The sequence below is a fragment of the Salmo salar genome, unplaced genomic scaffold (assembly GCF_965601325.2).
Source record: "Salmo salar unplaced genomic scaffold, fSalSal1 ptg000468l, whole genome shotgun sequence".
NCBI classification, from domain to species: Eukaryota; Metazoa; Chordata; class Actinopteri; order Salmoniformes; family Salmonidae; genus Salmo; species Salmo salar.
Genome location: NW_027675396.1, coordinates 1,245,001 through 1,268,413, shown reverse-complemented (window position 1 = coordinate 1,268,413; position 23,413 = coordinate 1,245,001). Strand labels below are relative to the sequence as shown.

At 41.0% G+C, this 23,413-nt stretch overlaps 1 protein-coding gene across 1 annotated transcript; it reads left to right on the top strand.

Annotated features, from left to right (window-relative positions):
• Positions 1-4,708: 4,708 nt before the first annotated feature.
• Positions 4,709-9,326, top strand: LOC145876153 (NLR family CARD domain-containing protein 3-like). The gene is made up of 3 exons (XM_082971941.1): positions 4,709-4,792; positions 4,922-5,150; positions 5,537-9,326. Exons 2-3 carry the CDS (start codon positions 4,937-4,939, stop codon positions 7,330-7,332), a joined length of 2,010 nt encoding a protein of 669 aa, XP_082828067.1. The 5' UTR covers positions 4,709-4,792; positions 4,922-4,936; the 3' UTR covers positions 7,333-9,326.
• Positions 9,327-23,413: the final 14,087 nt, after the last annotated feature.

Below are 23,413 nucleotides of genomic sequence, written 5' to 3'. Positions count from 1 at the left end.
CAGGCTTATTGATAATCGTTATAGTAATGAAGTATAATTTCAAACATGAGCATAAAAACAGGTAATAATAAACATGAATCATCATTATATTACTTCACAGTAATCTGTTAAATGCTTTTTCAGTCCTTCCTCTTGCATTAGCAGTGTGTAAAGGGACAGAAAGAAGCTCACACAGGAGTTTTCCTGTGAGGGGGAGTGGTGGTGCATCCAGGGAGAAAACTAAACTAATATTCTGAAATATCATTTGTGGTCTTATGCTGCCATCTATTGGAATTATGTAGCAACTGCAGTAGTACTGAATAATGTGTAATTCTTTACTAAAGTAGTAATTACTCAGAATCGCAAAATATAACATTTTCTAGTTCTTTTTACCACTTATAATAAAATAAAATGTTTATAGCATAACAAAATTAAACTGACATAAAACAAAAACACCATACATTTAGTTAATTATATATATAACAACTATTTATTTAGATGGGTGACATTATCTGCCAAAGTAACAGCCCTGTAGACAAAGAAGAGCTCTCCAGTAGGTACCAAAACATTCAAAGGACATTCTCTCAAAAGTGAGGTTCCAAGTTGATCAACTTTCAAAGCAGAATTACTTTCCCATTGTTCCTCAACTGCAGTGTCTGATATACCATTTTCTAGCTCTGAGTCTCTACTTTTATCCAACATAAAAACACAATTAATATTTGTCTCTCTGAAATGAAATCATTAAGTGATAGATTTTAAACAAATACATGTCTGTCATTGATCAACCCCATGTCATGATTAGATAGTGAAAAACACACCAATCTCATTAATAATTTCTTTAAACAATAAAAGCTAATTTACCAACATTTCTGAAAATGGATATGTAGCGTTTTGGAATTAAACTCTTCTTATGTTTCCCATCTGAGATCAGAGTAGATGAGAGATGTAATGTTTGTCTCTGTTGTGTTGAAGACTAATCAAGCAGGAGAGACCAGCCTCCCCTGTTCCCAGCTGTGTGTCCATGAAGAGTGACCGGTCTATGAAGCTACCTATACAGTTTAGAGAGGGAGACTTTTCTACTGAACAAAGGTAAGAAGAACTCATGGGTCATGGTCAGTGAGTTAAACAATACTGTCTCTAGTCATTTCTCCTCTCACATTTTCACATTTCTTTTTGTAGTTTTCATAATCCATAGGCTAATACTTTAGTCCATTTTCATAGTCCTAAAACAATATTAAACAAACACAATATTCCCTCCGTGTGTGTGTGTGTCTCTCTGTCTGTCTATCTATCTGTCTGTCTCTTTGCCTGTCTCTCTGTCTGTGTGTATTTTGCTGTCTGTCTGTCTGTCTGTCTGTCTGTCTGTCTGTCTGTCTGTCTGTCTGTCTGTCTGTCTGTCTGTCTGTCTGTCTGTCTGTCTGTCTGTCTGTCTGTCTGTCTGTCTGTCTGTCTGTCTGTCTGTCTGTGTATCTATCTCCGTCTGTCTGTGTATCTGTCTGTGTATCTGTCTGTCTGTCTGTCTGTCTGTCTGTCTGTCTGTCTGTCTGTCTGTCTGTCTGTCTGTCTGTCTGTCTGTCTGTCTGTCTGTCTGTCTGTCTGTCTGTCTGTCTGTCTGTCTGTCTGTGTATCTATCTCCGTCTGTCTGTGTGTCTGTCTGTCTGTCTGTCTGTCTGTCTGTCTGTCTGTCTGTCTGTCTGTCTGTCTGTCTGTCTGTCTGTCTGTCTGTCTGTCTGTCTGTCTGTCTGTCTGTCTGTCTGTCTGATCCAGAGCTCTTCTTATGTTTCCCCATCTGAGCTCAGAGTAGATGAGAGATGTAATGTTTGTCTCTGTTGTGTTGAAGTCCAATCAAGCAGGAGAGACCAGCCTCCCCTGTTCCCAGCTGTGTGTCCATGAAGAGTGACCAGTCTATGGATCATCCTATACACTTTAGAGAGGGAGACTTTTCTACTGAACAAAGGTAAGAAGAACTCATGGGTCATGGTCAGTGAGTTTAACAACACTGTCTCTAGTCATTTCTCCTCTCCCATTTTCACATTTTCTTTTTGTAGTTTTCATAATCCATAGGCTAATACTTTCGTCCATTTTCATAGTCCTAAAACAATATTAAACAAACACAATATTCCCTCCTTGTGTGTGTGTCTCTCTGTCTGTCTATCTGTCTGTCTGTCTCTTTGCCTGTCTCTCTGTCTGTGTGTATTTTGCTGTCTGTCTGTCTGTCTGTCTGTCTGTCTGTCTGTCTGTCTGTCTGTCTGTCTGTCTGTCTGTCTGTCTGTCTGTCTGTCTGTCTGTCTGTGTATCTATCTCCGTCTGTCTGTGTGTCTGTCTGTCTGTCTGTCTGTCTGTCTGTCTGTCTGTCTGTCTGTCTGTCTGTCTGTCTGTCTGTCTGTCTGTCTGTCTGTCTGTCTGTCTGTCTGTCTGTCTGTCTGTCTGTCTGTCTGATCCAGAGCTCTTCTTATGTTTCCCCATCTGAGCTCAGAGTAGATGAGAGATGTAATGTTTGTCTCTGTTGTGTTGAAGTCCAATCAAGCAGGAGAGACCAGCCTCCCCTGTTCCCAGCTGTGTGTCCATGAAGAGTGACCAGTCTATGGATCATCCTATACACTTTAGAGAGGGAGACTTTTCTACTGAACAAAGGTAAGAAGAACTCATGGGTCATGGTCAGTGAGTTTAACAACACTGTCTCTAGTCATTTCTCCTCTCCCATTTTCACATTTTCTTTTTGTAGTTTTCATAATCCATAGGCTAATACTTTCGTCCATTTTCATAGTCCTAAAACAATATTAAACAAACACAATATTCCCTCCTTGTGTGTGTGTCTCTCTGTCTGTCTATCTGTCTGTCTGTCTCTTTGCCTGTCTCTCTGTCTGTGTGTATTTTGCTGTCTGTCTGTCTGTCTGTCTGTCTGTCTGTCTGTCTGTCTGTCTGTCTGTCTGTCTGTCTGTCTGTCTGTCTGTCTGTCTGTCTGTCTGTCTGTCTGTCTGTCTGTCTGTCTGTCTGTCTGTCTATCTATCTCCGTCTGTCTGTGTATCTATCTCCGTCTGTCTGTGTATCTATCTCCGTCTGTCTGTGTATCTATCTCCGTCTGTCTGTGTATCTATCTCTGTCTGTCTGTCTGTCTGTCTGTGTATCTATCTCCGTCTGTCTGTGTATCTGTCTGTCTGTCTGTCTGTCTGTCTGTCTGTCTGTCTGTCTGTCTGTCTGTCTGTCTGTCTGTCTGTCTGTCTGTCTGTCTGTCTGTCTGTCTGTCTGTGTATCTATCTCCGTCTGTCTGTGTATCTGTCTGTCTGTCTGTCTGTCTGTCTGTCTGTCTGTCTGTCTGTCTGTCTGTCTGTCTGTCTGATCCAGAGCTCTTCTTATGTTTCCAATCTGAGATCAGAGTAGATGAGAGATGTAATGTTTGTCTCTGTTGTGTTGAAGTCCAATCAAGCAGGAGAGACCAGCCTCCCCTGTACCCAGCTGTGTGTCCATGAAGAGTGACTGGTCTATGGGTCAACCTATAGAGTTTAGAGAGGGAGACTTTTCTACTGAACAAAGGTAAGAAGAACTCATGGGTCATGGTCAGTGAATTAAACAACACTGTCTCTAGTCATTTCTACTCTCCCATTTTACCATTTTCTTTTTGTTGTTTTCATAATCCATAGGCTAATCCTTTCGTCCATTTTCATAGTCCTAAAACAATATTAAACAAACACAATATTCCCTCCTTGTGTGTGTGTCTCTCTGTCTGTCTATCTGTCTGTCTGTCTCTTTGCCTGTCTCTCTGTCTGTGTGTATTTTGCTGTCTGTCTGTCTGTCTGTCTGTCTGTCTGTCTGTCTGTCTGTCTGTCTGTCTGTCTGTCTGTCTGTCTGTCTGTCTGTCTGTCTGTGTCTGTCTGTGTCTGTCTGTCTGTCTGTCTGTCTGTCTGTCTGTCTGTCTGTCTGTCTGTCTGTCTGTCTGTCTGTCTGTCTGTGTATCTATCTCCGTCTGTCTGTGTATCTGTCTGTCTGTCTGTCTGTCTGTCTGTCTGTCTGTCTGTCTGTCTGTCTGTCTGTCTGTCTGTCTGTCTGTCTGTCTGTGTATCTATCTCCGTCTGTCTGTCTGTCTGTCTGTCTGTCTGTCTGTCTGTCTGTCTGTCTGTCTGTCTGTCTGTCTGTCTGTCTGTCTGTCTGTCTGTCTGTGTATCTATCTCCGTCTGTCTGTCTGTCTGTCTGTCTGTCTGTCTGTCTGTCTGTCTGTCTGTCTGATCCAGAGCTCTTCTTATGTTTCCCAACTGAGATCAGAGTAGATGAGAAATGTAATGTTTGTCTCTGTTGTGTTGAAGTCCAATCAAGCAGGAGAGACCAGCCTCCCCTGTACCCAGCTGTGTGTCCATGAAGAGTGAGCAGTCTATGGCGCCTCCTATATCCTTTAGAGAGGGAGACTTTTCTACTGAACAAAGGTAAGAAGAACTCATGGGTCATGGTCAGTGAGTTAAACAACACTGTCTCTAGTCATTTCTCCTCTCACATTTTCACATTTATTTTGTTGTTTTCATAATCCATAGACTAATCCTTTAGTCCATTTTCATAGTCCTAAAACAATATTAAACAAACACAACATTCCCTCCGTGTGTGTGTGTGTGTGTGTGTGTGTGTGTGTGTGTGTGTGTGTGTGTGTGTGTGTGTGTGTGTGTGTGTGTGTGTGTGTGTGTGTGTGTGTGTGTGTGTACTCCCTGGATGAGGAGATGTAATCTCATGTTTTGTCCACAGAAACCAACAGGAGAGATCAGAGTCAGAGATTCTCAGTGGTCAGTCTTCCCAGAGTCATCAAACAGACCTGGACTCTATATTCAGTGTATGTGATCCTGTTATGTACATTTGTTTTTGTTTACCTCAAGTAAAGTTGATCTGTCAATTATTCATTAATGTGTTAATGAGAAAGCATTTCTTCTCTTGCTTAACTTATTTACTTGATTTATTTTAGTTGCTTGAAGAGAAAATGATGACATTTGTGAAGAACGAGCTGAAGATGTTCAAGAGGATTCTTAGTCCAGAACTCCCAGAAGGCTTTGAGAGTCAGAAGCAGGATGAGGAAGTGGTGCATGCTGAAGATGAGAAGCAGGAGAGCAGTGCCAGAGAGGGGGCTCTGAAGATCACACTGCACGTCCTGAGGAAAATGAACCAGAAGGAGCTTGCTGACACACTGGAGAAATGTAAGATCTGTCTGCCTCATGTTGAATGCTGTTTTATAACATTTAAAAGCTGTAGCTAAAGTACAGCTAAAGTAGCTGAGTAACTCAATGATATTGTAGCAGCCTTAACACAACACCTAGTGACCTCATCAAGTAGCAGAAGGGATGTGTTGTGTTGATTAATTTAGAGAGAGAGACAGAGACAGAGAGACAACATTAATAATACCATCAATAATACCAATAATTACATTATCAGTCACACCAGTCTGTAATGCATTATGAAAACATTTAAACAGTCAGTTAAGAGAATAAATGATTATAATTTAAAATGTTATAACAGTCCTACAATACTGTAGACATTAAAGCAGATGTAATATTAATATCCTCTGTGTTATTTCTTCATTCAGATGAGCTTGCTGTGATTTGCCAACGTGAACTCAAATCTAATCTAAAGAAGAAGTTTCAACGTGTATTTGAGGGGATCGCTAAACAAGGAAACCCAACACTTCTCAATAAGATCTACACAGAGCTCTACATCACAGAGGGTGGAACAGGAGAGGTCAATAATGAACATGAGCTGAGACAGATTGAGACAACAACCAGGAAACAAGCAAGACCAGAGACTGCAGTCAAATGTAACGACATCTTCAAACCCTTAACTGGACAAGACAAACTTATCAGAACTGTGCTGACAAAGGGAGTCGCTGGCATTGGAAAAACAGTCTCTGTGCAGAAGTTCATTCTGGACTGGGCTGAAGGAAAAGCCAATCAGGATGTTCAATTTGTGTTTTCAATCCCTTTTCGGGAGCTGAATTTGATGAAAGGGGACAAACACACTTTGATTGAACTTGTCAATCACTTCTCAATGGAAACCAAACAATCAAGAATCTCCATCTACAACAAGTACAAAGTTCTGTTCATCTTTGATGGTCTGGATGAGTGCCGACTGCCCCTAGACTTCCAGAAGAACAAGATCTGTTGGGACGTCACAGAGTCAACCTCAGTGGATGTTCTGCTGACAAATCTCATCAAGGGAAATCTGCTTCCCTCTGCTCTCATCTGGATAACTACCCGACCTGCAGCAGCCAATACGATCCCTTCAGGGTGTGTTGACCAGGTGACAGAGGTACGAGGGTTCAATGACCCACAGAAGGAGGAGTACTTCAGAAAGAGATTCAGTGATGAGGAGCTGGCCAGCAGAATCATCTCACACATAAAGACATCAAGGAGCCTCCACATCATGTGCCACATTCCAGTCTTCTGTTGGATTTCTGCAACAGTCCTCGAACACATGCTGAAACATAAGAGAGAAGAGATGCCCAAGACTCTGACTGAGATGTACACACACCTTGTGGTGTTTCATACCAAACAGAAGAATGAAAAGTATCTTGGGAAAGAAGAGACAGATCCACACTTGAATAATGAGAGCATTCTGTCACTGGGAAAACTGGCTTTTCAACAGCTAGTGAAGGGCAATCTGATTTTCTATGAAGAAGACCTGAAAGAGGCTGGCATTGATGTCAATGAAGCCTCAGTGTACTCAGGATTGTGCACACAGCTCTTTAAAGAGGAATGTGGGCTGTACCAGGACAAGGTGTACTGCTTCGTTCATCTGAGCATTCAGGAGTTTCTGGCTGCTGTATATGTGTTCCTCTCATTCATCAACAAAAATGAGAATCTCGTGGACAAACAGCAAACAAATTCCAGTATCTTTTCTCTGCTGTACAGAGACAAGTCTGAAGTTACTGTCTACAAGAGTGCTGTGGATAAAGCCTTACAAAGTGAGATGGGAAACCTGGACCTGTTCCTCCGCTTCCTTCTGGGACTCTCACTGGAGTCCAATCAGAAGCACTTACGAGGTCTACTGACAAAGACAAGAAGCAGCTCACAGAGCCATGAAGAGACAGTCAAGTACATCAAGGAGAAGATCAGGGAGAATCCCTCTCCAGAGAGGAGCATCAATCTGTTCCACTGTCTGAATGAACTGAATGACCATTCTCTAGTGGAGGAGATCCAAAGCTACCTGAGATCAGGAAGTCTCTCAAAACCCAACCTGTCACCTGCACAGTGGTCAGCTCTGGTCTTTGTGTTGCTGACTTCAGAAAAGGAGCTGGATGTGTTTGACCTGAAGAAATACTCCAGATCAGAGGAAGGTCTTCTGAGGCTGCTGCCAGTGTTCAAAGCCTCCAGTGCATTTCTGTGAGTACATAAAATGACATATAAAATCTAATCATCAGGAAGAAATATTCAGGTTAAAGAAAAATATGCATTATAATATGTGTATAATATTACATTGAAAACATTGAATAAATGCATTGATTTTCACATTAGTATAACAATATGACCATACAATTGTAGCTGACGGAAGATGAATCTATATGTTGTTTGAGAGAATAAACCAAATGCATCTTCCATTGTCCTTCAACACTACTGGTGTTAACTAAACAGTGTGTTTGTGAAGTCATGATGATCTCGTTGCAGGCTGTCAGGCTGTGGAGTCACAGAGGAAGGCTGTGCTTCTCTGGTCTCAGCTCTGAGGTCAAACCCCTCACACCTGAGAGAGCTGGACCTGAGCTACAATCACCCAGGAGACTCAGGAGTCAGACTGCTCTCTGCTGGACTGGAGGATCCACACTGCAGACTGGAGAAACTCAAGTATGTAGAGGGTTTATGTCAATGTTCATATCAGACATGTTTGACTTTTCAGGCTAGGTAATACAAACATTCTGACCACCACTTGGACAAAGTTATATGCTGACTGTGTGTCCAGTGTGTGTGTGTGTGTGTGTGTGTGTGTGTGTGTGTGTGTGTGTGAATAAATGCATTGATTTTCACATTAGTATAACAATATGACCATACAATTCTAGGACACAGAAGAAGAATATATATGTTGTTTGGGAGAATTAACCAAATGCATCTGCCATTGTCCTTCTACACTAAATTAACAATGTGTTTGAAGTCATGATCTCTTTGTCAGGCTGTCAGGCTGTGGAGTCACAGAGGAAGGCTGTGATTCTCTGGTCTCAGCTCTGAGGTTAAACCCCTCACACCTGAGAGAGTTGGATCTGAGTAACAATGACCTGAAGGATTCAGGAGTGAAGCTGCTCTCTGCTGGACTGGGGAATCCCCACTGTAAACTGGAGACTCTGAGGTCAGTATTATCAGATATGAAAGTACTTTATGCATGTAGTTCTCCCATTTGAAAAAGTCGTAATTATTCGGACATATTACTTATAGTGTATTAAAGTAGTCATAAGTTTAGCATGTTGTCCCATATTCCATGCCTGCTGTCACGTTTCTCTAAGACAGAACCCAGAAGCAGACCAGGTGAGTAAAATGAAGGTGAGTATTTATTGGTAGTCTTGATGTGTAATTTGAGTGATCCAGGAGACGGAGCGGCAGCGGAGGTGAGTTGATGAGAGTAGATGGGTGGATTCAATGACGTCACTGTATCCACCGACGGCCAGGCAAGGGAGTTGAATGTTCCGGGAGGATGACTGTAGACAGAGTAAACGGGGGGTGAGTAACCAGTAACAAGAACAAAACAACAAGACTAGCTCAGGAAACATGAGGCTGTTCGTTGCTAACGATCCAGCAGGGAATGGATGTCAGCTCAGGGCTTATGAAGAGGTGATGATCAGGACCAGGTGTGCAGAAGGTTGATGAGATGCAGGTGTAGGGTAATCACTAGATCTCCCGCCTAACTTCGTCGCCTAGCAACCAGATAGGTTTCTGAACGCACCCTTAGACTCCAAACAGAAAACAGTCAGCTCAGGCAGAAACAGACTCAGGAAGCGGGATTCCTGACACCTGCAGTGAGGCTTGTGATTCTACTAACTTGTTGAATTCATTTGCAGTTGGTCTTGGTTGTGTTTTGGATGATGTTTTTCCTAATGGATACTGAATAGTAAATAATGTCCTGTCATTTTGGAGTCACTTCACTTCTATTGTCAGTGATTTCTACATTCATGTGGATGCTACCATGATTATGAATAACCATGAATGAATCGTGAATGATGATAAATGAGAAACGGAGGCACAAAGATCAAACCCCCTCTGTTATTGGTAATGGTGAGAGGTTAGCATGTTTTGTTGTAGTCTCTGTTATTGGTAATGGTGAGAGGTTAGCATGTTTTGTTGTAGCCTCTGTTATTGGTAATGGTGAGAGGTTAGCATGTTTTGTTGTAGACTCTGTTATTGGTAATGGTGAGAGGTTAGCATGTTTTGTTGTAGCCTCTGTTATTGGTAATGGTGAGAGGTTAGCATGTTTTGTTGTAGTCTCTGTTATTGGTAATGGTGAGAGGTTAGCATGTTTTGTTGCAGCCTCTGTAACTCTCTCACTCATTATTATTCATGATCTTTCTCGATCATGGCAGTCACAGGCTTGATGTAGTCATTGCAGTCAAAGAATATGGGACCAAATACTAATCATTTGATTAATTTAATACACTATGAGTTAATTGGTCAGAAAACATATGACTTCTTTAAATAGGGGGACTAGATACATAAAGTGCTTTCATTTTTCTAAATGGTGAAACAGATATGTATGAAAATATCCTCAAATAAAAGGTGACATTATATACTGTCACCTCATATGAAACATTTGATCTGAAATCCAAAATGTTGGAGTTTAGAGCCTCATTTAAAATGTTATCTTCACTGTCAAAATAGATATGGTGTGGACTGTATACTCAATACAATCTAAATCTGATACCTCACTGTTTGTCTTTTGACTGATACTGCTTTTAAACTGGTCTGGTCAGTCTACTCAAATATTTGTACTATACATGTTTCTATCTGCAGGCAATACTTTGATCATTTGTCATTTTTAATGATACATTAATTTACGAATAGATATGGAAGGTTTCATATGTTGAAAAATTATACTGCTACTATTTTCACCACCAAAGAATAGCAGTGTGATTTTAATATGATTTGACTCTTTGCAGGCTGTCAGGCTGTAAACTCAGAAAGACATCCTGTAAAGTGTTGGCCTCAGTTCTCAGTTCAAACCCCTCACACCTGAGAGAGCTGGACCTGAGTAACAATGACCTGAAGGATTCAGGAGTGAAGCTGCTCTCTGCTGTACTGGGGAATCCCCACTGTAAACTGGAGACTCTGAGGTCAGTATTATCAGATATGAAAGTACTTTATGCATGTAGTTCTCCCATTTGAAAAAGTCGTAATTATTCGGACATATTACTTATAGTGTATTAAAGTAGTCATAAGTTTAGCATGTTGTCCCATATTCCATGCCCGCTGTCACGTTTCTCTAAGACAGAACCCAGAAGCAGACCAGGACAAGGTGAGTAAAATGAAGGTGAGTATTTATTGGTAGTCTTGATGTGTAATTTGAGTGAGCCAGGAGACGGAGCGACAGCGGAGGTGAGTTGATGAGAGTAGATGGGTGGATTCAATGACGTCACTGTATCCACCGACGGCCAGGTAAGGGAGTTGAATGTTCCGGGAGGATGACTGTAGACAGAGTAAACGGGGGGGGGGAGTAACCAGTAACAAGAACAAAACAACAAGACTAGCTCAGGAAACATGAGGCTGTTCGTTGCTAACGATCCAGCAGGGAATGGATGTCAGCTCAGGGCTTATGAAGAGGTGATGATCAGGACCAGGTGTGCAGAAGGTTGATGAGATGCAGGTGTAGGGTAATCACTAGATCTCCCGCCTAACTTCGTCGCCTGGCAACCAGACAGGGTAATCATATCACTAGATCTCCCGCCTAACTTCGTCGCCTGGCAACCAGATAGGTTTCTGAACGCACCCTTAGACTCCAAACAGAAAACAGTCAGCTCAGGCAGAAACAGACTCAGGAAGCGGGATTCCTGACACCTGCAGTGAGGCTTGTGATTCTACTAACAAAGATCAAACCCCCTCTGTTATTGGTAATGGTGAGAGGTTAGTATGTTTTGTTGTAGCCTCTGTTATTGGTAATGGTGAGAGGTTAGCATGTTTTGTTGTAGCCTCTGTTATTGGTAATGGTGAGAGGTTAGCATGTTTTGTTGTAGCCTCTGTTATTGGTAATGGTGAGAGGTTAGCATGTTTTGTTGTAGCCTCTGTTATTGGTAATGGTGAGAGGTTAGCATGTTTTGTTGTAGCCTCTGTTATTGGTAATGGTGAGAGGTTAGCATGTTTTGTTGTAGCCTCTGTTATTGGTAATGGTGAGAGGTTAGCATGTTTTGTTGTAGCCTCTGTTATTGGTAATGGTGAGAGGTTAGCATGTTTTGTTGTAGCCTCTGTTATTGGTAATGGTGAGAGGTTAGCATGTTTTGTTGTAGCCTCTGTTATTGGTAATGGTGAGAGGTTAGCATGTTTTGTTGTAGCCTCTGTTATTGGTAATGGTGAGAGGTTAGCATGTTTTGTTGTAGTCTGTAACTTTCCTGATCATTACTATTCATGATTCATTCATGATTTGTATTAATCATGTTATCATCAGGATTCATTTAGTGTTTAGAAATATGTTATCTACTCACTTAGACAGAACATTAATCCAGTCATCATCCACCATTTTATTATTGGGCAAAACACACTGCGAATGCATCAAACGAGTTTGGGAGCAAATACTAAACTTTTGACTACTTTAATATAATAGTGAACTGGTCAGAATACTTATGACGTCTTCTAATAGGGGGACTAAATACATAAAGTGCTTATATTTTTCTAAATGGTGGAACAGATATGTATGAAAATATCCTCAAATAAAAGTTGACATTATATACTGTCACCTCATATGAAACATTTGATCTGAAATCCAAAATGTTGGAGTTTAGAGCCACATTTAAAATGTTATCTTCACTGTCAAAATAGATATGGTGTGGACTGTATACTCAATACAATCTAAATCTGATACCTCAAAGTCTGTCTTTTGACTGATACTGCTTTTAAACTGGTCTGGTCAGTCTACTCAAATATTTGTACTATACATGTTTCTATCTGCAGGCAAAACGTTGATAATTTGTAATTTATAATATGATACATTAATTTCTGAATAGATATGGAAGGTTTCAGGACACTGATATATCTGAATATGTTGAAGAAATATACTGCCACTATTTTCACCACCAAAGAATAGCAGTGTGGTTTTAATATGATTTGACTCTTTGCAGGCTGTCAGGCTGTCTAGTCACAGAGGAAGGCTGTGATTCTCTGGTCTCAGCTCTGAGGTCAAACCCCTCACACCTGAGAGAGCTGGACCTGAGTAACAATGACCTGAAGGATTCAGGAGTGAAGCTGCTCTCTGCTGGACTGGGGAATCCCCACTGTAAACTGGAGACTCTGAGGTCAGTATTCCTGTAGTTGGTCAACAAGTGATAACTGTTCACCAGATCCACATGTGTTTACCAGACACACATAGTCCACACCATATGTGTTTGGACAGTGAAGCTTACAGTTTTACATTTGGTGCTATGCTCCAGCATTTTGGATTTGAGATAGAATGTTGGATATTAGGTGACAGTACAGAACGTCACCTTTTGTTTAAAGGTGTTCATACATATACAGTCGTGGCCACAAGTTTTGAGAATGACACAAATATTAATTTTCACAAAGTCTGCTGCTTCAGTGTCTTTAGATATTTTTGTCAGATGTTACTATGGAATACTGAAGTATAATTACAAGCATTTCATAAGTGTCAAAGGCTTTTATTGACAATCATATGAAGTTGAAGCAATGAGTCAATATTTGCAGTGCTGACCATTCTTTTCCAAGACCTCTGCAATCTGCCCTGGCATGCTGTCAATTAACCTCTGGGCCACATCCTGACTGATGGCAGCCCATTCTTGCATAATCAATGCTTGGAGTTTGTCGGAATTTGTGGGTTTTTGTTTGTCCACCTGCCTCTTGAGGATTGACCACAAGTTCTCAATGGGATTAAGGTCTGGGGAGTTTCCTGGCCATGGACCCAAAATATCAATGTTTTGTTCCCAGAGCCACTTAGTTATCACTTTTGCCTTATGGCAAAGTGCTCCATCATGCTGGAAAAGGCATTGTTCCTCACCAAACTGTTCCTGACTGGTTGGGAGAAGTTGCTCTCGGAGGATGTGTTGGTACCATTCTTTATTCATGCTGTGTTCTTTGGCAAAATTGTGAGTGAGCCCACTCCCTTGGCTGAGAAGCAACCCCACACATGAATGGTCTCAGGATGCTTTACTGTTGGCATGACACAGGACTGATGGTAGCTCTCACCTTGCCTTCTCCAGACAAGCTTTTTTCCGGATGCCTCAAACAATCAGAAAGGGGATTCATCAGAAAAAATGACTTACCCCAGTCCTCAGCAATCCAATCCCTGTACCTTTTGCAGAATATCAGTCTGTCCCTGATGTTTTTCCTGGAGAGAAGTTGCTTCTTTGCTGCCCTTCTTGACACCAGGCCATCCTCCGAAAGTCTTCGCCTCACTGTGCGTGCAGATGCACTCACACCTGCCTGCTGCCATTCTTGAGCAAGCTCTGTACTGGTGGTGCCCCGATCCCGCAGCTGAATCAACTTTAGGAGACGGTCCTGGCGTTTGCTGGACTTTCTTGGGCGCCCTGAAGCCTTCTTCACAACAATTGAACCGCTCTCCTTGAAGTTCTTGATGATCCGATAAATGGTTGATTTAGGTGCAATCTTACTGGCAGCAATATCCTTGCCTGTGAAGCCCTTTGTGTGCAAAGCAATGATGATGACACGTGTTTCCTTGCAGGTAACCATGTTGACAGAGGAAGAACAATGATTCCAAGCACCACCCTCCTTTTGAAGCTTCCAGTCTGTTATGCAAACACAATCAGCATGACAGAGTGATCTCCAGCCTTGTCCTCGTCAACACTCACACCTGTGTTACCGAGAGAATCACTGACATGATGTCAGCTGGTCCTTTTGTGGCAGGGCTGAAATGCAGTGGAAATGTTTTTTGGGGATTCAGTTCATTTGCATGGCAAAGAGGGACTTGGCAATTATTTGCAATTTATCTGATCACTCTTCATAACATTCTGGAGTATATGCAAATTGCCATCATACAAACTGAGGCAGCAGACTTTGTGAAAATTAATATTTGTGTCATTCTCAAAACTTTTGGCCAAGACTGTATTTTTTACCGTTTAGATATGAAAGCACTTTATGCATCTAAACTCAACAAAAAAAGAAACATCCCTTTTTCAGGACCCTGTCTTTCAAAGATAATTCATAAAAATCCAAATAACTTCACAGATCTTCATTGTAAAGGGTTTAAGCACTGTTTCCCCATGCTTGTTCAATGAACCATAAACAATTAATGAACATGCACCTGTGGAACGGTCGTTAAGACACTAACAGCTTACAGATGGTAGGCAATGAAGGTCACAGTTATGAAATCTTAGGACACGAAAGAGGCCTTTCTACTGACTCTGAAAAACACCAAAAGAAAGATGCCCAGGGTCCCTGCTCATCTGCGTGAACGTGCCTTAGGCATGCTGCAAGGAGGCACAAGGACTGCAGATGTGGCCAGGGCAATAAATTGCAATGTTCGTACTATGAGACGCCTTAGACAGCGCTACAGGGAGACAGGACGGACAGCTGATCGTCCTCACAGTGGCAGGGTCACGTGTAACAACACCTGCGCAGGATCGGTACATCCGAACATCACACCTGCGGGACAGGTACAGGATGGCAACAACTGCCCGAGTTACACCAGGAATGCACAATCCCTCCATCAGTCCTCAGACTGTCCTCAATAGGCTGAGAGAGGCTGGGCTGAGGGCTTGTAGACCTGTTGTAAGGCAGGTCCTCACCAGACATCACCGGCAACAACGTCACCTATGGGCACAAACCCACCATCGCTGGACCAGACAGGACTGGCAAAAAGTGCTCTTCACTGACGAGTCGAGGTTTTGGCTCACCAGGGGTGATGGTCGGATTCGCGTTTATCGTCGAAGGAATGAGCGTTACACCGAGGCCTGTACTCTGGAGCGGGATCGATTTGGAGGTGGAGGGTCCGTCATGGTCTGGGGCAGTGTGTTACAGCATCACCGGACTGAGCTTGTTGTCATTGCAGGCAATCTCAACGATGTGCGTTACAGGGAAGACATCCTCCTCTCTCATGTGGTACCCTTCCTGCAGGCTCATCCTGACATGACCCTCCAGCATGACAATGCCACCAGCCATACAGCTTGTTCTGTGCGTGATTTCCTGCAAGACAGGAATGTCAGTGTTCTGCCATGGCCAGCGAAGAGCCCGGATCTCAATCCCATTGAGCACATCTGGGACCTGTTGGATCGGAGGGTGAGGGCTAAGGCCATTCCCCCCCAAAATGTCCAGGAACTTGCAGGTGCCTTGGTGGAAGAGTGGGGTAACATCTCACATCAAGAACTGGCAAATCTGGTGCAGTCCATGAGGAGGAGATGCACTGCAGTACTTAATGCAGCTGGTGGCCACACCAGATACTGACTGTTACTTTTGATTTTGACCCCCCTTTGTTCAGGGACACATTATTCCATTTCTGTGAGTCACATGTCTGTGGAACTTGTTCAGTTTATGTCTCAGTTGTTGAATCTTGTTATGTTCATACAAATATTTACACATGTTAAGTTTGATGAAAATAAACGCAAATGACAGTGAGAGGACGTTTCTTTTTTTGCTGAGTTTAGTTCTCCTATTTGAAGAAGTCTTAATTATTTGGACAAATTAATTTAGTCAAAAGTTTAGTGTTGGGTCCAATATTCCATACCTGCAGTGATTACATCAAGCGTGTGATTCTACTAACTTGTTGAATTCATTTCCAGTTTGTCTTGGTTGTGTTTTGGATTATATTTTTCCTAATAGAAACTGAATGGTGAATAATGTCCTGTCATTTTGGAGTCACTTCACTTGTATTGTCAGTAAGAATAGAAGATGTTTCTGAACACTTCTACATTCATGTGGATGCTACCATGATTATGAATAATCAGGAATTAGTCGTGAATAATGAGGAATGAGAAATTTACAGAGGTACAAAGATCATACCCCCTCTGTCATTGGTAATGGTGAGATGTTAGCATGTTTTGTTGTAGCCTCTGTTATTGGTAATGGTGAGAGGTTAGCATGTTTTGTTGTAGCCTCTGTTATTGGTAATGGTGAGAGGTTAGCATGTTTTGTTGTAGCCTCTGTTATTGGTAATGGTGAGAGGTTAGCATGTTCTGTTGTAGCCTCTGTTATTGGTAATGGTGAGAGGTTAGCATGTTTTGTTGTAGCCTCTGTTATTGGTAATGGTGAGAGGTTAGCATGTTTTGTTGTAGCCTCTGTATTGGTAATGGTGAGAGGTTAGCATGTTTTGTTGAAGCCTCTGTTATTGGTAATGGTGAGAGGTTAGCATGTTTTGTTGTAGCCTCTGTTATTGGTAATGGTGAGAGGTTAGCATGTTTTGTTGTAGCCTCTGTTATTGGTAATGGTGAGAGGTTAGCATGTTTTGTTGTATCCTCTGTAACTCTCTCACTCATTATTATTCATGATCTTTCTCGATCATGGCAGTCACAGGCTTGATGTAGTCATTGCAGTCAAAGAATATGGGACCAAATACTAATCATTTGACTAATTTAATACACTATGAGTTAATTGGTCAGAAAACATATGACTTCTTTAAATAGGGGTACTAGATACATAAAGTGCTTTCATTTTTCTAAATGGTGAAACAGATATGTATGAAAATATCCTCAAATAAAAGGTGACATTATATACTGTCACCTCATATGAAACATTTGATCTGAAATCCAAAATGTTGGAGTTTAGAGCCACATTTAAAATGTTATCTTCACTGTCAAAATAGATATGGTGTGGACTGTATACTAAATACAATCTAAATCTGATACCTCACTGTCTGTCTTTTGACTGATACTGCTTTTAAACTGGTCTGGTCAGTCTACTCAAATATTTGTACTATACATGTTTCTATCTGCAGGCAATACTTTGATCATTTGTCATTTTTAATGATACATTAATTTACGAATAGATATGGAAGGTTTCATATGTTGAAAAATTATACCGCTACTATTTTCACCACCAAAGAATAGCAGTGTGATTTTAATATGATTTGACTCTTTGCAGGCTGTCAGGCTGTAAACTCAGAAAGACATCCTGTAAAGTGTTGGCCTCAGTTCTCAGTTCAAACCCCTCACACCTGAGAGAGCTGGACCTGAGTAACAATGACCTGAAGGATTCAGGAGTGAAGCTGCTCTCTGCTGGACTGGAGGATCCACACTGTAAACTGGAGACTCTGAGGTCAGTATTATCAGATATGAAAGTACTTTATGCATGTAGTTCTCCCATTTGAAAAAGTCGTAATTATTCGGACATATTACTTATAGTGTATTAAAGTAGTCATAAGTTTAGCATGTTGTCCCATATTCCATGCCTGCTGTCACGTTTCTCTAAGACAGAACCCAGAAGCAGACCAGGTGAGTAAAATGAAGGTGAGTATTTATTGGTAGTCTTGATGTGTAATTTGAGTGATCCAGGAGACAGAGCGGCAGCGGAGGTGAGTTGATGAGAGTAGATGGGTGGATTCAATGACGTCACTGTATCCACGACGGCCAGGCAAGGGAGTTGAATGTTCCGGGAGGATGACTGTAGACAGAGTAAACGGGGGGGAGTAACCAGTAACAAGAACAAAACAACAAGACTAGCTCAGGAAACATGAGGCTGTTCGTTGCTAACGATCCAGCAGGGAATGGATGTCAGCTCAGGGCTTATGAAGAGGTGATGATCAGGACCAGGTGTGCAGAAGGTTGATGAGATGCAGGTGTAGGGTAATCACTAGATCTCCCGCCTAACTTCGTCGCCTGGCAACCAGATAGGTTTCTGAACGCACCCTTAGACTCCAAACAGAAAACAGTCAGCTCAGGCAGAAACAGACTCAGGAAGCGGGAATCCTGACACCTGCAGTGAGGCTTGTGATTCTACTAACAAAGATCAAACCCCCTCTGTTATTGGTAATGGTGAGAGGTTAGCATGTTTTGTTGTAGACTCTGTTATTGGTAATGGTGAGAGGTTAGCATGTTCTGTTGTATCCTCTGTTATTGGTAATGGTGAGAGGTTAGCATGTTCTGTTGTATCCTCTGTTATTGGTAATGGTGAGAGGTTAGCATGTTTTGTTGTAGTCTCTGTTATTGGTAATGGTGAGAGGTTAGCATGTTTTGTTGTAGCCTCTGTTATTGGTAATGGTGAGAGGTTAGCATGTTTTGTTGTAGACTCTGTTATTGGTAATGGTGAGAGGTTAGCATGTTCTGTTGTATCCTCTGTTATTGGTAATGGTGAGAGGTTAGCATGTTCTGTTGTATCCTCTGTTATTGGTAATGGTGAGAGGTTAGCATGTTTTGTTGTAGTCTCTGTTATTGGTAATGGTGAGAGGTTAGCATGTTTTGTTGTAGCCTCTGTTATTGGTAATGGTGAGAGGTTAGCATGTTTTGTTGTAGCCTCTGTTATTGGTAATGGTGAGAGGTTAGCATGTTTTGTTGTAGCCCCTGTTATTGGTAATGGTGAGAGGTTAGCATGTTTTGTTGTAGCCTCTGTTATTGGTAATGGTGAGAGATTAGCATTTTTTGTTGTAGCCTCTGTTATTGGTAATGGTGAGAGGTTAGCATGTTTTGTTGTAGCCTCTGTTATTGGTAATGGTGAGAGGTTAGCATGTTTTGCTGTAGCCTCTGTTATTGGTAATGGTGAGAGGTTAGCATGTTTTGTTGTAGCCTCTGTTATTGGTAATGGTGAGAGGTTAGCATGTTTTGTTGTAGCCTATGTTATTGGTAATGGTGAGAGGTTAGCATGTTTTGTTGTAGCATCTGTTATTGGTAATGGTGAGAGGTTAGCATGTTTTGTTGTAGCCTCTGTTATTGGTAATGGTGAGAGGTTAGCATGTTTTGCTGTAGCCTCTGTTATTGGTAATGGTGAGAGGTTAGCATGTTTTGTTGTAGTCTCTGTTATTGGTAATGGTGAGAGGTTAGCATGTTCTGTTGTATCCTCTGTTATTGGTAATGGTGAGAGGTTAGCATGTTTTGTTGTAGTCTCTGTTATTGGTAATGGTGAGAGGTTAGCATGTTTTGCTGTAGCCTCTGTTATTGGTAATGGTGAGAGGTTAGCATGTTTTGTTGTAGCCTCTGTTATTGGTAATGGTGAGAGGTTAGCATGTTTTGTTGTAGCCTATGTTATTGGTAATGGTGAGAGGTTAGCATGTTTTGTTGTAGCATCTGTTATTGGTAATGGTGAGAGGTTAGCATGTTTTGTTGTAGCCTCTGTTATTGGTAATGGTGAGAGGTTAGCATGTTTTGCTGTAGCCTCTGTTATTGGTAATGGTGAGAGGTTAGCATGTTTTGTTGTAGTCTCTGTTATTGGTAATGGTGAGAGGTTAGCATGTTTTGTTGTAGTCTCTGTTATTGGTAATGGTGAGAGGTTAGCATGTTCTGTTGTATCCTCTGTTATTGGTAATGGTGAGAGGTTAGCATGTTCTGTTGTATCCTCTGTTATTGGTAATGGTGAGAGGTTAGCATGTTTTGTTGTAGTCTCTGTTATTGGTAATGGTGAGAGGTTAGCATGTTTTGTTGTAGCCTCTGTTATTGGTAATGGTGAGAGGTTAGCATGTTTTGTTGTAGCCTCTGTTATTGGTAATGGTGAGAGGTTAGCATGTTTTGTTGTAGCCTCTGTTATTGGTAATGGTGAGAGGTTAGCATGTTTTGTTGTAGCCTCTGTTATTGGTAATGGTGAGAGGTTAGCATGTTTTGTTGTATCCTCTGTTATTGGTGATGGTGAGAGGTTAGCATGTTTTGTTGTAGCCTCTGTTATTGGTAATGGTGAGAGGTTAGCAGGTTTTGTTGAAGCCTCTGTTATTGGTAATGGTGAGAGGTTAGCATGTTTTGTTGTAGCCTCTGTTATTGGTAATGGTGAGAGGTTAGCATGTTTTGTTGTATCCTCTGTTATTGGTAATGGTGAGAGGTTAGCATGTTTTGTTGTATCCTCTGTTATTGGTAATGGTGAGAGGTTAGCATGTTTTGTTGTATCCTCTGTTATTGGTAATGGTGAGAGGTTAGCATGTTTTGTTGTAGCCTCTGTTATTAGTAATGGTGAGAGGTTAGCATGTTTTGTTGTGGCCTCTGTTATTGGTAATGGTGAGAGGTTAGCATGTTTTGTTTTAGCCTCTGTTATTGGTAATGGTGAGAGGTTAGCATGTTTTGTTGTAGCCTCTGTAACTTTCTCTCTCATTATTATTCATGATTCATTCATGATTTGTATTAATCATGTTATCAGGATTCATTTAGTAGTGTTCAGAAACATGTTATCTACTCACTTAGACAGAAGATTAATCCAGTCATCATCCACCATTTTATTATTGGTGCAAAACACAACCAAAACAAACTGCAAATAAGACCAACTAGTTTACAACCAAACACTAATCTATTGACTACTTTAATACACTATAAATGAATTGGTCAGAATACTTATGACTTCTTCAAATAGGGGGACTAGATACATGAACTGCTTTCATTTCTAAACGGTGAAACAGATATGTATGAAAATATCCTCAAATAAAAGGTGACATTATATACTGTCACCTCATATGAAACATTTGATCTGAAATCCAAAATGTTGGGGTTTAGAGCCACATTTAAAATGTTATCTTCACTGTCAAAATAGATATGGTGTGGACTGTATACTCAATACAATCTAAATCTGATACCTCACTGTCTGTCTTTTGACTGATACTGCTTTTAAACTGGTCTGGTCAGTCTACTCAAATATTTGTACTATATATGTTTCTATCTGCAGGCAAAACTTTGATAATTTGTAATTTCTAATATGATACCTTAATTTCTGAATAGATATGGCAGGTTTCATGACTGATATATCTGAATATGTTGAAGAAATATACTGCCACTATTTTCACCACCAAAGAATATCAGTGTGATTTTAATATGATTTGACTCTTTGCAGGCTGTCAGGCTGTCTAGTCACAGAGGAAGGCTGTGCTTCTCTGGTCTCAGCTCTGTGGTCAAACCCAACACATTATTTGTAAATGGGTAACAGCGTAAACAGAGAAAGCTAAGCGTATCATTTTAATACAACCTGTCTGTCATTATATTTCTTCTGTGTTGGCAGACTCTCATGCTGTAAACTCAGAAAGACATCCTGTAAAGTGTTGGCCTCAGTTCTCAGTTCAAACCCCTCACACCTGAGAGAGCTGGACCTGAGTAACAATGACCTGAAGGATTCAGGAGTGAAGCTGCTCTCTGCTGGACTGGAGGATCAACACTGCAGACTGAAGACTCTGAGGTCAGTATTCCTGTAGTTGGTCAACAAGTGTTTTGTTGTATCCTCTGTTATTGGTAATGGTGAGAGGTTAGCATGTTTTGTTGTAGCCTCTGTTATTGGTAATGGTGAGAGGTTAGCATGTTTTGTTGTAGTCTCTGTTATTGGTAATGATGAGAGGTTAGCATGTTTTGTTGTAGTCTCTGTTATTGGTAATGGTGAGAGGTTAGCATGTTTTGTTGTAGCCTCTGTTATTGGTAATGGTGAGAGGTTAGCATGTTTTGTTGTGGCCTCTGTTATTGGTAATGGTGAGAGGTTAGCATGTTTTGTTGTAGCCTCTGTTATTGGTAATGGTGAGAGGTTAGCATGTTTTGTTGTAGTCTCTGTTATTGGTAATGGTGAGAGGTTAGCATGTTTTGTTGTAGCCTCTGTTATTGGTAATGGTGAGAGGTTAGCATGTTTTGTTGTAGCCTCTGTTATTGGTAATGTGAGAGGTTAGCATGTTTTGTTGTAGCCTCTGTAATTGGTAATGGTGAGAGGTTAGCATGTTTTGTTGTAGCCTCTGTTATTAGTAATGGTGAGAGGTTAGCATGTTTTGTTGTAGCCTCTGTTATTGGTAATGGTGAGAGGTTAGCATGTTTTGTTGTAGCCTCTGTTATTGGTAATGGTGAGAGGTTAGCATGTTTTGTTGTAGCCACTGTTATTGGTAATGGTGAGAGGTTAGCATGTTTTGTTGTAGCCACTGTTATTGGTAATGGTGAGAGGTTAGCATGTTTTGTTGTAGCCACTGTTATTGGTAATGGTGAGAGGTTAGCATGTTTTGTTGTATCCTCTGTTATTGGTAATGGTGAGAGGTTAGCATGTTTTGTTGTAGCCTCTGTTATTGGTAATGGTGAGAGGTTAGCATGTTTTGTTGTAGCCTCTGTTATTGGTAATGGAGAGAGGTTAGCATGTTTTGTTGTAGCCTCTGTTATTGGTAATGGTGAGAGGTTAGCATGTTTTGTTGTATCCTCTGTTATTGGTAATGGTGAGAGGTTAGCATGTTTTGTTGTAGCCTCTGTTATTGGTAATGGTGAGAGGTTAGCATGTTTTGTTGTAGCCTCTGTTATTGGTAATGGTGAGAGGTTAGCATGTTTTGTTGTAGCCTCTGTTATTGGTAATGGTGAGAGGTTAGCATGTTTTGCTGTAGCCTCTGTTATTGGTAATGGTGAGAGGTTAGCATGTTTTGTTGTATCCTCTGTTATTGGTAATGGTGAGAGGTTAGCATGTTTTGTTGTAGCCTCTGTTATTGGTAATGGTGAGAGGTTAGCATGTTTTGTTGTAGCCTCTGTTATTGGTAATGGTGAGAGGTTAGCATGTTTTGTTGTAGCCTCTGTTATTGGTAATGGTGAGAGGTTAGCATGTTTTGTTGTATCCTCTGTTATTGGTAATGGTGAGAGGTTAGCATGTTTTGTTGTAGCCTCTGTTATTGGTAATGGTGAGAGGTTAGCATGTTTTGTTGTAGCCTCTGTTATTGGTAATGGTGAGAGGTTAGCATGTTTTGTTGTAGCCTCTGTAACTCTCTCACTCATTATTATTCATGATCTTTCTCAATCATGGCAGTCACAGGCTTGATGTAGTCATTGCAGTCAAAGAATATGGGACCAAATAATAAACTTTTGACTAATTTAATACACTATGAGTGAATTGGTCAGAAAACATATGACTTTTTTAAATAGGGGGACTAGATACATAAAGTGCTTTCATTTTTCTAAATGGTGAAACAGATATGTATGAAAATATCCTCAAATAAAAGGTGACATTATATACTGTCACCTCATATGAAACATTTGATCTGAAATCCAAAATGTTGGAGTTTAGAGCCACATTTAAAATGTTATCTTCACTGTCAAAATAGATATGGTGTGGACTGTATACTCAATACAATCTAAATCTGATACCTCACTGTCTGTCTTTTGACTGATACTGCTTTTAAACTGGTCTGGTCAGTCTACTCAAATATTTGTACTATACATGTTTCTATCTGCAGGCAAAACTTTGATCATTTGTAATTT